This window comes from Salvia miltiorrhiza, chromosome 2 (genome assembly GCF_028751815.1).
Source record: "Salvia miltiorrhiza cultivar Shanhuang (shh) chromosome 2, IMPLAD_Smil_shh, whole genome shotgun sequence".
Classification (NCBI taxonomy): domain Eukaryota; kingdom Viridiplantae; phylum Streptophyta; class Magnoliopsida; order Lamiales; family Lamiaceae; genus Salvia; species Salvia miltiorrhiza.
Genome location: NC_080388.1, coordinates 55,936,661 through 55,952,646, shown reverse-complemented (window position 1 = coordinate 55,952,646; position 15,986 = coordinate 55,936,661). Strand labels below are relative to the sequence as shown.

Genomic DNA, 15,986 nt, shown 5'->3' with positions numbered 1-15,986 from the left:
AAGAAAAGAAATAATCCTAGAAGTGTGACTTGAACCCCCGACCCATTGGTTGGAAGAGAAACGTCTTACCAACAAACTGCGCTCCATCGTCATATCCCAAAATTGAATTGGGGCGACTTATTGAATCCACATATTAGAGATATCACACATCCATTAACTTCTAACAGCTTTAATAACTAAAGGATAATAGCCAGTAAATTACTCTTTGATCAAATTCTAATTTCACACGCCAACTTTAAATATGCCTTACAATTACTAAACTTTTAATTTAATCTAATAGATAAATAAAAGTAATCGAAACTAATCTACAATTTACTTTAATGGATTGATTAGTTTTGAACATATTTAACCTTTGAGGATGTGTTTATTTTGATTGTAAAATTTTTATTAGAAAATAATGGATAAGAAAAGATGAGAAAATATTATTTTCTTCTTTTTTTTATCATATATTTACTAGAGATGAAAAGATAAGAAAATGTTGAAACTACCTAAAGATAATATTATCCAATGTTGGAGAGAAAATAAGTTGTCCGAGAAAATATTCCATCATGCCCGAAAAACAATTTCTATCATAGTAAACATATGAAAATGGTGAAAAATATATATTTTCTCTCATTTCCATTAAACGCATCATTATCCTTCAAATACTCAATCTTATATATTATCAATTTATCTTATTATTCAAAGTAAACGCCTCTTATCCTTCAAATACTCAATCATGTATTTTATCAATCTATCTAATCACTCAAAGTAAACACGTAATGTTCCGGTTGACAAACAAATACACAGAACTAATCCTTTTTGCATATTCAAAAGTCCATAAATAAAAAGCTACTTTGCATTGTGCAGGAGAAGAAGTGAACCATTTCTCCACCTTCAGAAAATTTGAGCATGCATTACACCTTACACAGAGAAACCATGAGCGGAAAGAGTCTACAAACGCAAAAAGTGAAACAAGAGACGAGCAGTATAGATGTGTGTGTGCACGCGCGAGAGAGAGAGAGAGGCGAGATAATGCAAGCGCTTTGTCCAAAAACTAAACTAAGGTCATTCGCTATCAGAGAAATTATACTCTCTCCATACTTAAGTATGTGTAAGATTCAGAATCTGAATAAACATAAGCTGGAAGAAAAAAGTATTCTCCTATGACCGAAAGATGCTACATATAAGCAAGAAATCAGAAGTTACTTTCAGAGCGGCATGTCCTGAAAACTTCACCCCGCATAACATCTATCGGCATGTGCTCATGGGTATACCTCTCAGGACCTAAATACATGCCTGTTTTTTCCAACAGATGAAGCCCTTCTTCTCTGCCAAATCTTGAAGAGTATAGTTTCAGGTACTCAATGTCCTGGACGCCACACCATCCCAAACAGATTCAATTACAGAATACAATGATTTTATTGGGAATGTGTCATCGAAAACCATAAATGAAAGTGAACTACGACAGAATTGATGGAACAGAAGCATCTAAATTGCATGGTCATAAAACCAAAAGATATTAGGAGACTTGTGATAGAGTGCACAATCTGGCAAAAGGTTGCACTAGGAGCACAATCTAGAATGGGCACTCCACCTTAATGTCTCATTGAGCATGTCAAGTCATATTGCTGTCAAAGAGTTTCGACATCTACTATGATGCAAATAGATTTTGAATACAGATTACTGCCTTCATAAAATCAAAGCATTACTTGAAGAAAACATAGAAGAAAAGGAAATCATAAGGTTCACAAAATCTTTACATTTTATTAATTTTGAACTCCACAAAACTCATAATAAAAAAAATACTGAATAGGAACAAATATGGAATTCTTGTTCAATGGAACTGCTAAAACATTACTGCAAATAACCAAATAAACTGAAGTTACCTGCAAACCACTTAAAAGTCGCTCAAGTCGTAAAGAGGCAACAGGTTCTGCTGAAGACGAGAAGACTTGTCCAGGGTAATACAAGACTCCGTCACCTGGAGGGAGGCCACGCCTAAACTTAATCTGCAAGAAAGATGAAGAAGAGTGTCAAAGATGTGACAGATGATTAAAACTCATGGAAGAACATAAACTTAATATCCAGTAGTATATCAAGTTACCTCAGCACTAGGAACTGTCGCCTTCTCATAGCAATTAGCACCCCAGTAGAGGAAACCAGTTCCACCTTCTTTCCATACGCGCCACATTACAGCACGATGCTGGGTGCCTCGCATCCCCAAATGCCAATTAGGATGAGGATCTGATGGCCCCATGCATACATAAGTCCACCACTCCTGTATAAAGGCGTAAATCCATATATCAGATAATTATGTGCTTCTGGAATTAGTTTTACTTATATGTAGATATAAGTATACTGAGGAATATGACTGCATAGAATATGATTTGGGGCCGGAGGAGCAGGGCTTCACTCGATTTGGGGCGTTCAAAGAGCAGGACAGGTAGCAGGGGTTTTCCTAGGCTAATGAAAAGGTTGAGGAATAATATGAATAGATATTCTCTCTTTCAGTTTCTTGTTTAGTCTAAATCTATTTAAACATTTACAATATGTCTTCAAAATTTTATTGAACTTATTTTCATTTAATTCAATTGAGTAAATCATATTTTAATTTATACATACAAATTTATTAATACATGAATATACTAAAACACTAATACTTAAAGTGTGCATTCTCTTTGGTTGTAAATTTATCGTGAGAAAAAGATGGATAAACAAATTTCACCTTTTAAATCATTCCTTTCTTTTCCCTCATTTCTTACAAAGTAGAATTTTATCCTTACTCATTCCTCATTTTCACTACGAATGAGAGATAATATTATCCCTCCATTTTTGGTATGATAATATTATCCCTCCTTTGTAGTGAAAAGGAGGGTCAAATTCTATTTTGTAGGAAATAAGGGAAAAGAAAGGAAGGATAGGGTAAAATTTTCTTTATCCCTCATTTTCCCATGATAAATTTACAACCAAAGAGAACGCACCCAAACATGCTATAAGATTATCACAACATATAAATTATTTTGTATTCATAGTTAATAGTATTAAAATTAAAATTTGTTTGGTTCAAATCTATTATGTGTGTTTTATCTTGTTATGCCTTTTATTCGTGAATCCAAAAAGGAAGAAGAAAATTGTGAAATAAATTTTAATTCATATTTTCCAATGTAGGAAGAAATATACAGAAGTTAAAAGAAAACATATTCATTACTAATATACTTCGGGAGTATATGCCTGGAAAACATTACACATACACCAAGACATTTAAGCTATAATATGAGGGTGTTTGGCTTAGCTTATTTTAAAGAGCTTATACAACTTAAGATGTAGTTTCTCAAGAGTTATAAATTGTCAAAGTGTTAGGATAAATGAGCTTATAAGCTAAAAGAGAATTTTGTGATAAAGATAAAATCTCTGTTAGAAAGAGAAAATTAAAAAGAGATAAACTTGAAAAGATATATGATGAAAACAACAAACCATAGTTGAATAATATTTGTAATTGTTGCATATAAATTATTAAAACATAAGTTGAGGTAGAAGAACTATTTTTTTGGGAGCTTATAATTGCTGGAGCTTATTTTTACTGTTTATTGTTTATAAGCTGTTCAATTTTTACTGCTGTTTAGGAGTTATATTGCCAAACACTTTGAAGGAACTTATAAGCTGCTAAACAACTTATAAGTTGTTTTAAAAAGCTTATAAGCTCAGCCAAACACCCTCTATATCTCATGGGACATTATGTAGGGGTGCCAAAAAGGATTTTAAGATATTATTGGTAATTTACCCTTTCTTCAATTTTGCAACAGCATCATGAACTTTCAATCTGATGCAATGAAGAGTGCAAGCATGTCCAACACTTTGACTACATGGCAATATTTTTTTAAGGGTTAATTGTAGTTTGTGTCCCACTGTCCCCAACTTTTAGTGTTTCCCAAAAAATGTCCTCAAACTTACGTTTTCACTTAAGGCGGGGTGGACATCAGATTAGCAGGTATGTAATTGTCGGGATGCCCTTCCAATTTTGGAAAAAGTTTGATTTGTGTCATGCATTATAGAATCCGGAGATGGAATGGTGTGTGACCTCGGAGGATTTTTAGGTGGATTCTTAGGGTTTAGGGTCTTTTCTGTGATTTTATATTCAATAATGTAAATTGGCTAATGACTCATTATTCCGTTGTCGGATTTTGTAAGAAGGAACATAAATGAAGCTTTTTCCAAAGTTGAGGGTTTTGAAGTGAAAACGTGAGTAGGGAACATTAGAAAATATTAAAAGTTGGGAACACAAACTATGATTAACCTTTTCTTTAATAGAAGACATCATTTTAGGGATACAGAGAATTGAAAAGACTGATAACAATATTTTTATGTCAATATCACTTAATTAGAATCACAAAAAAAGTGTTTGTACATTTGAAAATATTCTCTAATTCTTTCTGTCATTAGCTAATTAGGACTGTGACTTCATAGAATTCGTAAATATTTGTCAATTGTTATGAATGTTTTAAGTAGTTTCTAATCTAATAAGGATGTTTCAAATTTTAATTATCTCCTAAAATACTATTGCTAAATAATTAAGGGAAATTAAGGCCACATAGTCATTATGTCGTATGGTGGCACTCTCCTCATCGGAATAAGGTTAAGCGTTGGGTGTTATACTAAAAGTTAATGCGTTTAAAAATTAAAAAGTTGTTCCAATTTTGCAAAAATGTTGAAGTTCATTGTCTTAGCAATTACTCTATTTTGTCACACGCAACATTGCATCCAATAGGGATGTAATCAAGTAGGGCTCGAAGTTTATTTATCAAACACTTCAAGGATTGTGAGCTTATTCAAGCCTAATCGACCCTAAATGATCTTTCTAAATTTAAAATTAAATGTAATCGTTTTAATAAATAAATAAAACCCATTCAATATACCTCAAGATCTGGGTCTAGGCACGAATGTTAAGATACAATTAGTTTATAATAAAGCAACAGATAGAATGTAACTTTTTTTAAGGTATATTTGTCAAACAAGTAGGAGAGAGAACTAATTGTGGGTGAGATGGAATAATTATTTGTGGGTCCAACATATGATGTAAATAATGAGTTATGTTGGGTGTTTGTTATGTATTGAATTTCTATTTTAGATATTGGCCTATTGAAATGGGCCGTCAAAATAACGTAAGATGACCTACTGAATGAGACGGGGAGAGTAAAGTATAAGGGGGCATTTACTATTCAAGATTGATAATTTACATGAATGAGTATTTTAATCCCCATAATTAGGATTTCTCCAATCCTATCCCTTTCAATTGGATATGAATCAAGCATATTAGCTCAAATTGTAAAAATTATCAAAGGTCTTAAAAATTCCAAAGTTCCAATCCATCTTAGTAAACAATGGATTAGCTTGTACTAGTTTTATCTTCTTTTTTTTTTTTGATCAGGCAAAGTCATGTTAGATGTTAGTAATTAGTTCCCCATCCACTCCAAGAACCACCTTATCTCTCCATTCACCAAATCCACCTTATATCTCCAATCTCCAATTCGCTCTCAAGAGGGATCGAACCCGGGTCACTTCACTTAAGTGAGGACCCGGTGGCCAGTGGGCTAAGCCCCCTGGTTTGTACTAGTTTTATCTATCTAGGGGGTGTTCGGTTACTCGAGGATAAATTAACCCGATATTGAATTGGACCATGATTACTCGAGATTAATTTTGTCATAGAGAGAGGCCAAGAATCATAAGGCAAGACTAATCCTATGTGACATTGTCTCGAGAGTCGAGACTAAGTATCAGGTCTTGTCCACCCAACCGAACATGAGATTAAATCCTAACTAATCCACTAAACTGAACACTACCCTAGGCTAATCATCAATAGCAAATGCTCCCCTAAGAAAAAAACTTATACCAAGTTATATTTTCAAGACAGTTTACTTCAAGCTTACTAACAGCCTAATGAATCGAGTAAGTGCCAAGCTCAGCTTGACTCATTTAGTTGATGAGCTTCACCAAATTGTGCTCCACGCTTTTATCAAGTCGATTCGAACAACTTGGCTCATATACAACGCTAGTATCCGTGGTTGATTAGATCATAATCCTTTTCTAACTCTTGCTCTTTTTGCATGAGCAAATACAATATAGGTGTTTTCAGCATATGAAACCTGTCTAAACTAATCTGTTACACACTCTAGAACCCAATTGTCTGTCTTGATAAAGCAAAGGATGATTTATTAGCTTTGCACATTCTACTCTAAAATGCTTCTGTTTTCTAACATGAAGTTTTTTCTATTTGGATCTAAAAAGGTTTGAAACTCAATATTCCTAATAACATGCTTCTGGACAGAGTCAAAACTGTAATAGCAATTTATTTCAATAAGAATGGACTTTATGTATAGACGACTATAGATGTTTAAAATACATTACCTCGCCATTCTCAGGTTGTATTTCAGCTATGATATCCTTTGCCAAGTCTTCGCGATTCCCGATCACCCATTCGCTGCAAGGGGAAAAGAGAAACTGATGGTTCTCTGAATCTCTAGTCTATACTATTTTTGAAAAAGGCAAATCAGTAACCTCAAGTCAACTCTACCATATTTCCCAATGACATTTTTTCAAATCCAAAAGTAAACATAAAGTCGTAAAGAGCAGATAAAAAAAACCTGAGTGAAGACGTTATGCATATTTCAAGAACAAGAAGATTTAGAAACTTCTGATGAATGGTTCAGATTCAGTAGCAGCCATACATACACTTAAGCTGAAATGATTAAAACTAGACCTAGAAGACAGAAGTTGAAAGACTTAGTACCTTGTGCAATATATTTGATTGTGAGGACGAAGAAACTCAGGAACTTTAAGAAAAGATTCAAAGTTATTTGAGGCTAAGGGTGCATCACTTGGACCTGAGTTAACAAGAAACACAAATGAGGACATTTGTTCTGCAACATTCTAGCTAGAATTAAACAGTTTCTCTCATGCAGTAAAATAAGCAATATGTTACATGATATGAAGTTCTGCTGCCTTAATCACAAAGGAAGTGCTTGGTATGATGGAATGGAGGATGGGAATAGAACAGTCATATTCCTACCTCCATTCAATTACTACTAGACTGAGAATAGTCATTCCTTCCTCAACGGCTCAACCAATGGTATTAGTCATTCCTAACCCTTCTAAATTATGTTTTGACAAAATTACACATACATAATTTGAGATTGACAATTTTAGCCTTAGAAAATTTAGGTCTCTCCTAAATCGAATAATACCTCTGCAAACACTCTCTTTCTCCTCTCTCTCTCTCTGCTCAATTTGTATATATGACATTTTTTAATTACACACAAAAGTTAAGGTTAATTTGTTCTTCAAGCTCAGTTTTTTATGCTCTCTTTCTCTCTGCTCAATTTGCATATACCACTTTCATAATTACACACAAATATTGAGGCTAATTCGTTCATCAAGTTCAGTTTTTATGCTCTCTCTCTCTCTCTCTCTGCTTAATTTGTTGTATATACGTCTTTCATAATTACACATAAATATTGAGGCTAATTTGTTCTTCAAGTTCAGTTTTTATGCTCTCTCTCTCTCATATTATGCCATAGATGTTCTCCAGTTCCAGGCAGCTAGTCTCAGGCATGTGGATAGGCTGCCGTGCAATTCCACTAAATTATATTGTTATAGGAAGCTGTCAATCAATTTCAAATATAACATATTAATCCTATGATAATAGGACAATCAGAATGTCTTTCCTTGTGCATACCAAGCATAGGAATCACCCAAGGTTTGTCAATCCTTTCCTACCTCCATTTCATTCCCCCCCCCCTCCTTTTCCATCATACCAAGCATCTCCTAAGCTACTTAACTTCGAATTGTAGCCCAAGTAGTTGTAATAGAGGTGCATGATAGGATGTCAAGAAGAAGCTATTCAATCTCTGGATCAGCACATGTGAGATTTCTTCTGTTACCTATGACCCATCAAGAAATATTTGTAGGTGGATACGTGAACAATCAAGTGTTTTAAACTGATTATTGTTGAATTAACTGTTGCAATTTACAGGCACCACAAGATCAAAGTAGATGCCAGTTTGCTCAAATATCTTTTCATTTTTCCAGAAAGTTTCAACGTCATGTTCAGATATAGACATATGAAGGTAAAATATCAGTTTTTTCAAGTTATAAGGAAAATGCTCACCACAATAATAAGTTGTCATAATACGGGCATCAGGTGCGTAAGCTTGGATCTCACTTGCCATGTTACGAATAGCTTCATAATGCTCAAGGTTCAGTGGCTGGAGATGACATCAAACATTCCATGAAGAAGATCATGTAATAAGTAAAAGATAAAGTGGTTACAATAGTGGAGATTTTAGAGACTTGGACATATTTATTACGAAGGAAGAATAGTTTCTAAAAGGTAGGGAAGTCATCAGATTCAAAATTCCTTGAATATATACATGTATTGCTCTTGTATGTCTAAAAGATTGAACTGCAGCAGATTTTACAGCTTGCCAAGTATCTATTTTGTCTACAAGAAAGAGATAAGTAGAAGTCAGTTATCCTATATTTCCTTCAGTTATTGCTACCAAAGCACATCATTCAAAAATCTCCTTATTTTCAACAAATATGCATGTTCAGACATCACTCCCATATACCAGCTTGAAAATCAAAGGCCACTAGTGAAGCTGCAAATACTTAGTCGAAGAAACTTCCATCCCATGTCCTCACCTCATCCCACAAATAGAAGTAGGCCTTCCTCCAATGATTCTTTGTTCGTAATATCTCCACTTCTCTTTGCAGAAAGTTCTTTGCTGTATCGCCACTAACGCACATTAAGAGGCAAATATGAAATAATCAAATTAAGTAACAAAAAGAGCAGGATAGACTTAGCCAAGGAGCAAGTAAATATATACCAGGAAACTACTGGACTATCTGGTACAGCATATGCTGCAAGCCTGGGGTTCGAAAGATACTCATCTGATTTCGGATGATCAGCTGCACCAACAAGGACATGAATGCAGCATGCCGAAGTCAGAGAAATTTGATATTCGGAAAACAGATCTTGAATGCAGTAATGGATTAGTCGTACTTTTGAGCCAAATAAAGGGTCCAATAGAGGTATGCATACTTTGGTATCCTCAAAAAATATGTATACACGGTGAATGCAGATGCTATATATTATACTCAATAAATAACTTCATTCTAGTAGAGTTACATTATCAAGATTATTACGGTGACCTAAAACATCTTCTTGTGTATTACCTGGCCATGGACAGGTGTAAGTCAGAACTCGCATTCCTTCACGCCACCTGCAAAAGTATGGGCTGATTTTATATTGAAGCAGCCACTTAAAATGCTCATCCAGTGCCTCATACCACTGGCTACTTCCATGCTCAATACCAAACCGGTCCTCAATCACTGTATCGGATATCTAATCATCATTAAGGAAGTTTACTGTTGTCTAAATTTTCACTTAACTTTGCAATATGTACAAACAGTGGCCAACTTATATGAGATAACTATATAGAAACTATTAAACAATAGTAGGGGGAATCTATAAAATAAATATTTAAGAACAAAAAATAGCCAACTTGCATCAGTTTTCTGAAATCTCATGTCATGATGACTGCCAGACTGGTATCTCCTAATTTAAAGCAATTGACCAAGGCAATCTGGAATACTAGTAGCATCATATAGTCTATCAAGCTGCTCAACAGAACAGAGAAATAAAGGGTCAAAAGGGTGGAGATTCTCAAAGTAGAGAATTGCATAATATTAGGAATTCAGGATGGAATAGAAAAAACAGAACATGAGTTCAAATTTTGCACCGTACAAATCAGATCTATTCAACAGATACTAAAACCAAGGGAATGAGATTATAGAGATTGACAAACAGTCAAATAGAGAACTCAACTAAACTTGGAACAGAAGATCAACTACACAAGATTTAGCTTTGCAGGAAGCATACTATAAGGATACACCAATAACAGCTGGAAGAGAAGGCGTGACTGGAAGAATGAAATCCCAGACTGTTAAACTTAGTTTTACACGGATTGAAAAGTTTGAAATGGCATCCTCCTCCATCATATCACCTGAACCATTATCTAGATAAAGATCTGAAAATGATGGCATTTCAAGCACTTTTCTCAAAGAAGAAGATGCACATTTCACTCTTTCTACCTATAATTTAATAAGAAATTGATCTATTAGCAGCCTGCAGGAACATCTGTACAATTTCAAGATTAATCCTCTCAGCTGACAAAATGACCAAGGAACTCACCACTTCATCCAATGGTTTTCCATCAATGGGCTCCACAAAATCAAGACAACATTTTAATTCTTGGTACAGTTGATTCCTCTCAGCTTTATTCAGGCACTGTGCAGTAGATCTGTAATAACTCAGAATCGTGAAGAAAAGATAACAAAAGTTAATATGTAAAAATTTTACACCCTAATAAGAAAAACAATCAGATTATTACGGTGTTTCAGCTCGGGTAGCGGTAATTATGAATTCCCCTTCATATTGACCAGGGGGCTGGATTTCTGGGACATCAATTAAAACATAGACTGCCGTTGTTTCTCTGCAAGGATGTCATAATGTTTTTAGGGTCATACACTTAGTTCAGACTTTAGATTGAATGAATTGAGTAATATTCAGTACCCAGGAAGAAGGGTCAACTGAGACACAGGTACTTCAAGCGGCACGAGAGCATCTGGAACACCCAAGATTGGTACAACACGCCTCACTTTCAATGATTCACCAACTACCAATCTGCATGTGCCCAAAAACATTAGCCAATATACAATATAAGAGAACAAAATTTGTATAGTTAAAGACAAACCTATCACCAGAAGTGGAGCACAGATCAGTACACTGCATCTGCACAATTCCAGCTACACTGGATCCGGCCCAAGAAACTTTTGGACGTATAGCTATCTGGAAATTCTCCCTCTCATTTCTTGCTGCTAAAAGAGATATCTTCAACAAAACCAGTGTCAGAGAGAAGGAGATACTGATTGGTGCAGAATAAGTCTTGCATGTAAGAATGTCACCTAATTATGCATTTTATATGGAACTAAATGAAAGCAGCACCAATTTTGATAGAAGTAGCAGCTACAAAGTGGACGCATAAATTTGTTGAACATGCATATTTGAAATGCAGGCAAGAAAAGACAAGTGGTAGAGTTGCCCTTCATAGTTGATGCAATACAGTATTTTCATGCACATCTTATGGTCTTTAAATCTATTCACCCACATACATTAGATGGTCTTAATCTACAAACTCACACTAGATACAACCAATCTAAAGGACATAACAGCAAAAACTACAAAAGGAGAACAATAGTTAACCCTTAGCACTAAAAGGGAAAGCATGCCCAAACTTACGGGCTCCAATGTACGAGGCATGTCTTGTGGGCCAACATTTGCTGTGCTTGGCATGCACCAGGCATGAACTAAATCTGATGAATGAACTTTCAGGGGATCAATGGTGCCCCTCAACAAATTTGGATCTTGTATGCCACTTTCGCTCCATCCATATGCTGTTCCACCTCCTGCTACACCCTCAACTGGTGGTACCATTGCCTCCGGATGGCTCCCTGCATTCACCACAACAAGCACCTCTCCATATCAGTTCAGCACATTTCTTCAACAACAACAGATCAATGGTCACTACAAGAAGTAAGAACCATCAAGCCACTAGTTTTTCCTTTTTTTTTTTACTTCTCCTTCATAAATGTTTCATATCAGGAGCATAGTGAATCTTATCAGTCAACCTCAGTTAAGCATCTCAACGAAAAGGAAAATCCATCCATGTCCTTGTCCCCTAAAGCAGTACTTTAAACTCCTTTTCCACCTCAACTCATCAACCTTCCGAGTTCCGAGTACAATAGTTCGTAATAATTAAACTCACAAATGGTAACAAATTTCAAATTCATCGTGTTGTAACCTCTACAAATAACAGAATACGCAAAATTAAACGACGGAATATAACTCAATTATCCTCAGGCACATAATTAACTGAACTAATCACCAAATAACACGAACTTAATAAACCCAAACACAGATTAAACATTAATAAAATACAAACATATACGCAGAATGACGCTTACCGGAGCTGTCCATTGCTGCAGTTCCGATTAAAATAACCACAAAACTATGAAAATCTCAAAATTAAATTATTGTTTTTTTGAGTTGGGCGATTGTCGTGTAGACGAAAGTGTAAATGCAAATTGCAGGAATTATCAAGGAATTTAAGATTGAAATTATTATTATTATTTATATAATTATGATATAATGAAGAGAAATGAAACACGGGAGGTGCGTGGCATTAACCGGCGGCAGTGTGAGTCAGATATTACTGGGCGCACCACTTCTTGCTAATTCCGCTCCTAAACTATATTACTCCATCGGTGCACCAAACACTTTATTAATTTTCATTTCTCTGTAAAATATCTTTTTATTTTTTTTAACATAATCTCATTAACTGCTTCAAAAGAAAAAGTATAATCTCATTAATTATCATCCTTGAAATTCTCATATATTTATATACTATTATTATTAATGATTATATATAAACTCACTAACTATCACTATTTTTCTAATTTGTGTATCATTCTTCACTCACTTAATATATAATTAATTTTTCTTAAAATTTATATCTATTCTATCGAAAAAGATGTTTCAAAGGGAGTACTACTTTCTTTCCTATAGAAAAGGTTATGTTAATACTAATTTAGAGCATTTACAATGGGCTCGAGCCCTATCTTGGTGTCGAGCCTCGTGGCTCGATCAAGAGCTCGAAGGGGCAACGCGAAGGAAGAAATGTTAGGTGCATGCTTGCACACGCCTATATTAATTTGTTTTTTTTTTTCGATCATTGGTTGATTTTTTTTTTTAATTCTTCGTGTTGTTGAATGGCTTTTTTTTCATTTTTTTAAACTTCAAATTTCTCTATAAGTATCAACTCATTTCATTCATTTTTCACACCAAATGCATTCTATTCTCTTCTCATACTCTATAGTTCTTAAAAATATGTCATCTTCTTTCGACTCTTCTACTCGCGAGGCTCTAGAGCTTGATTCCGACGGAGTCATATAATGTCGAAGAGCCCAAAAAGAAAAAAAAACAAGAAGATATATATTCATCGCGATCGTAAGGTTGTTGGTGAACGAATTGTCCGACGGCGTGGCAAGGAGTTTACACCCGGGTGATCACGATGAGCCATGGTTATCCTCGAGGTGATTGCATCCCAAGATCTGTGTATCTGGCATATTTATTTTGGGGTCCCCAGCTCAAACAACAACATCAATGTGTTCAATGGGTTGACATTGTTTAACGGTGTTCTTGCGGGAAGGACTCCATCGGTGTATTTCGAGGCCAACGGCTCTCATTACAGTACGGGGTACTACTTAACCGATGACATCTATTCAAATTGACCAACGTTTGTAAAGAGTCCTACATTTCAGATTGACGAAAAGTATAATAGGTTTAAAGTTATGCAAGAAGCAGCAAGGAAGGACATAGAACGAGCTTTTGGCGTTCTTCAATCACGTTGGACTATTATCAAAGGTTCCGCTCGATTCTGAAATAAGAAGCAACTCAACGATGTCATGTTTGCGTGCATTGTTTACGCAACATAAGGGAAAAATGGTACGGAATGGGAAGAGGAGAAGAGGGAACAAAGGGGTTTCGACCAACACTCATGAAGCTACTCAATAAGCTCGACCAAAATTCCAAGCGTATTTGGCTTGAGATAGAAGCATCTGTGATAAATGAGTCCACCACCGCCTCCAATAAGATTTGATCGAGCATATTTGAGCACGATTCGGTTCTATCCGGCCGTACATGCAATTAATGTAATTTTTAGTTTCTTTTATTAAAAAAAATGTAAATTTTAGTTTCTAGTTTTTTTCTATTTAATTATTGCATTTTCAAATTTAAATTTAATGAAATATTTATTTTAAAGATTTAATGCTTATTTTATTTAAAATTGAATTTGTAAAAAATAGAATGAAAAATTTTATAGAGACCCTTATAAAGTTCCCATTACAAAGGGTGTGACTTTATAAAGAGGTGGCTCATTATAAAGCTCCTAAGGGGCTCTAGCATTGTATACTTTCCCCTCTAACTAATTGGTAAACAATGGGTCCAATTAGTAAAATAATCTTTTTAATAGTATAATATTAGTTGAATAGTACTGGAATGCGTTTTATAATCTATAATCTATCCATAATATTAAAAAGGTAATTTTCAATCTAAAATTAACTTTAAATTAATTTGAAAATTAAATGATAACTTTATAGTTATAATAAAATTGAAGATTTATTTGTAAACTATTTTTTTTCTATTTATTTTCTTTTTCTTTAACTTCTTATTTTTTGTTTTATTTCTTTTCAAAATTGTGAAATTCAGTTAATTATAAAATATTTAATATGCATATCAAATTAAAGAGCTTTAATTTGATATATTTTATGTAAATATTTGATTTAAAGTATAAAAATTAAAATTTAAAAAATTTATATCTCCTCTCTCATCTTTTTTGAATAAATCTATTTTTAATTCTTTTTTATTATTTTTGTATTTTTTTTAACTTTTTTTTAACTTTTCTTAATATCAAATTTTATAATCATAATTTTTTTTTAATATTCAATTCAAATATACTCAATTAAAATTAATATTTTATTATATTTATAAATATGATAAATGAATTAGTATTAAATTCTCATGGGCAAAGCCCATGGTGCAAATGCTAATTATTTAAGACAAAACTAGATTATAGCCAAAAAGAAATTCCTTTTTTTTCTTTGATAAAAGAAATTCTTTTTTTTTTTCAAATACAAAAAATTGTGTACAAGTTGCATGACCGTTCAACATTTATCGGGTGGATTCGTTCAAAAAAAAAAAAAGATTTATCGGGTTATATTTGATTGTAAAATACTACATCCATCTCATTACAAATGTCTCATTTTTCATAATGGGATGTCCCATTTTCTTTTTGACAACGTATTCTCTTTCTATACCTAATACTCCCCCGTCCGCCAAAAGTGGGGCACAATTACTATATCGAGCGTCCGCAAAGAGTGTGCCACTTTTCTTTTAAGGAAATGGTCCACCATCCATTTTAATCTTTTAACCTTACAAACACTTTTTATTTACAAAAAAAACTCACTCCAAATTCAATCTTAACCACATATGTCATAAAGTGGTGGGACCCTTTCTCTACTACATCAAAATCATCACTAATTTTATTAAATCTCGTGCTCCACTTTTGGTTGACGAATGGAGTATTTAAATAATTTTCATCAATCTACTTTATCCATTTTGTACACATGTCTTAATCTGCGTGCCAAAAAGTAATAGGACATTTGTAATGAGATAGAGGGAGTACTATCTATATAATAATTTATGAAAAGTGGATTTTTCCTTCCATTTTGCTCTACCTTTTTTTTGTCATTTTTCTTTCTCTTCTTTTCTTCTTTTTATTTTGATTTTTTTCTAAATATCGTCAAATTTAATTTATAAAAAAGCAATTTAATTTATAATTTAAATCTAAGTTTGTGACAAGATCTTTAACAGCGTGATATAAAAATGATTGAAAATAAATTTATGAATCTGTTCAGGAACTGAACAACATATACGTAGTCCGTGGCAAAGCCATTGACTCATTAAACAACATTTCCACACGCTCAACCGAAGCCAGCAGAATAGCTCAAGGTCTCATCACTCTTCTTCGCCTTAGTGATGTGAGATAGCCAAAAGGATATTCAATATATATTTTCATTCACACTTTAGGGATTTTGTTTCATCATATCTCTTGTGTTCTGAACTAGTATATCGTGTCATGTGTGTTGTGGTTTGATCAAGTATATTGGATTCTTTATTTGTGCATACTAGCATTCCTTCCTAACGATATACGAGAAATACTGTATGCATGCTAAATTTGAATTTATATATTGGATAAAATATAAATTAGTTACCATTTTCAAATGATAATAAAAAATATGACAAATAAATTCAGCATTTCCAAATAGGCTCA

At 33.8% G+C, this 15,986-nt stretch overlaps 1 protein-coding gene across 1 annotated transcript; it reads right to left on the bottom strand.

Moving 5' to 3' along the window:
* Positions 1 to 782: 782 nt before the first annotated feature.
* On the bottom strand, positions 783 to 12,335 carry LOC131010440 (uncharacterized). The gene is made up of 16 exons (XM_057937962.1): positions 12,061 to 12,335; positions 11,336 to 11,547; positions 10,791 to 10,927; positions 10,610 to 10,720; positions 10,428 to 10,529; positions 10,229 to 10,337; positions 9,928 to 10,128; positions 9,211 to 9,379; positions 8,862 to 8,943; positions 8,677 to 8,770; positions 8,144 to 8,240; positions 6,767 to 6,860; positions 6,385 to 6,457; positions 2,087 to 2,260; positions 1,869 to 1,991; positions 783 to 1,351 (listed from the first exon to the last, which is right to left on the bottom strand). Exons 1-16 carry the CDS (start codon positions 12,071 to 12,073, stop codon positions 1,178 to 1,180), a joined length of 1,965 nt encoding a protein of 654 aa, XP_057793945.1. The 5' UTR covers positions 12,074 to 12,335; the 3' UTR covers positions 783 to 1,177.
* Positions 12,336 to 15,986: the final 3,651 nt, after the last annotated feature.

Excerpts from the sequence above, each read along its gene's own strand:
- LOC131010440 (XM_057937962.1), bottom strand. Across the intron at positions 10,928-11,335 it reads TGCCTCGTACATTGGAGCCC|ATATCTCTTTTAGCAGCAAG; the intron begins GTAAGTTTGGGC and ends GTTTTGTTGAAG. Across the intron at positions 8,241-8,676 it reads ACTTCTATTTGTGGGATGAG|CCACTGAACCTTGAGCATTA; the intron begins GTGAGGACATGG and ends TGTCATCTCCAG.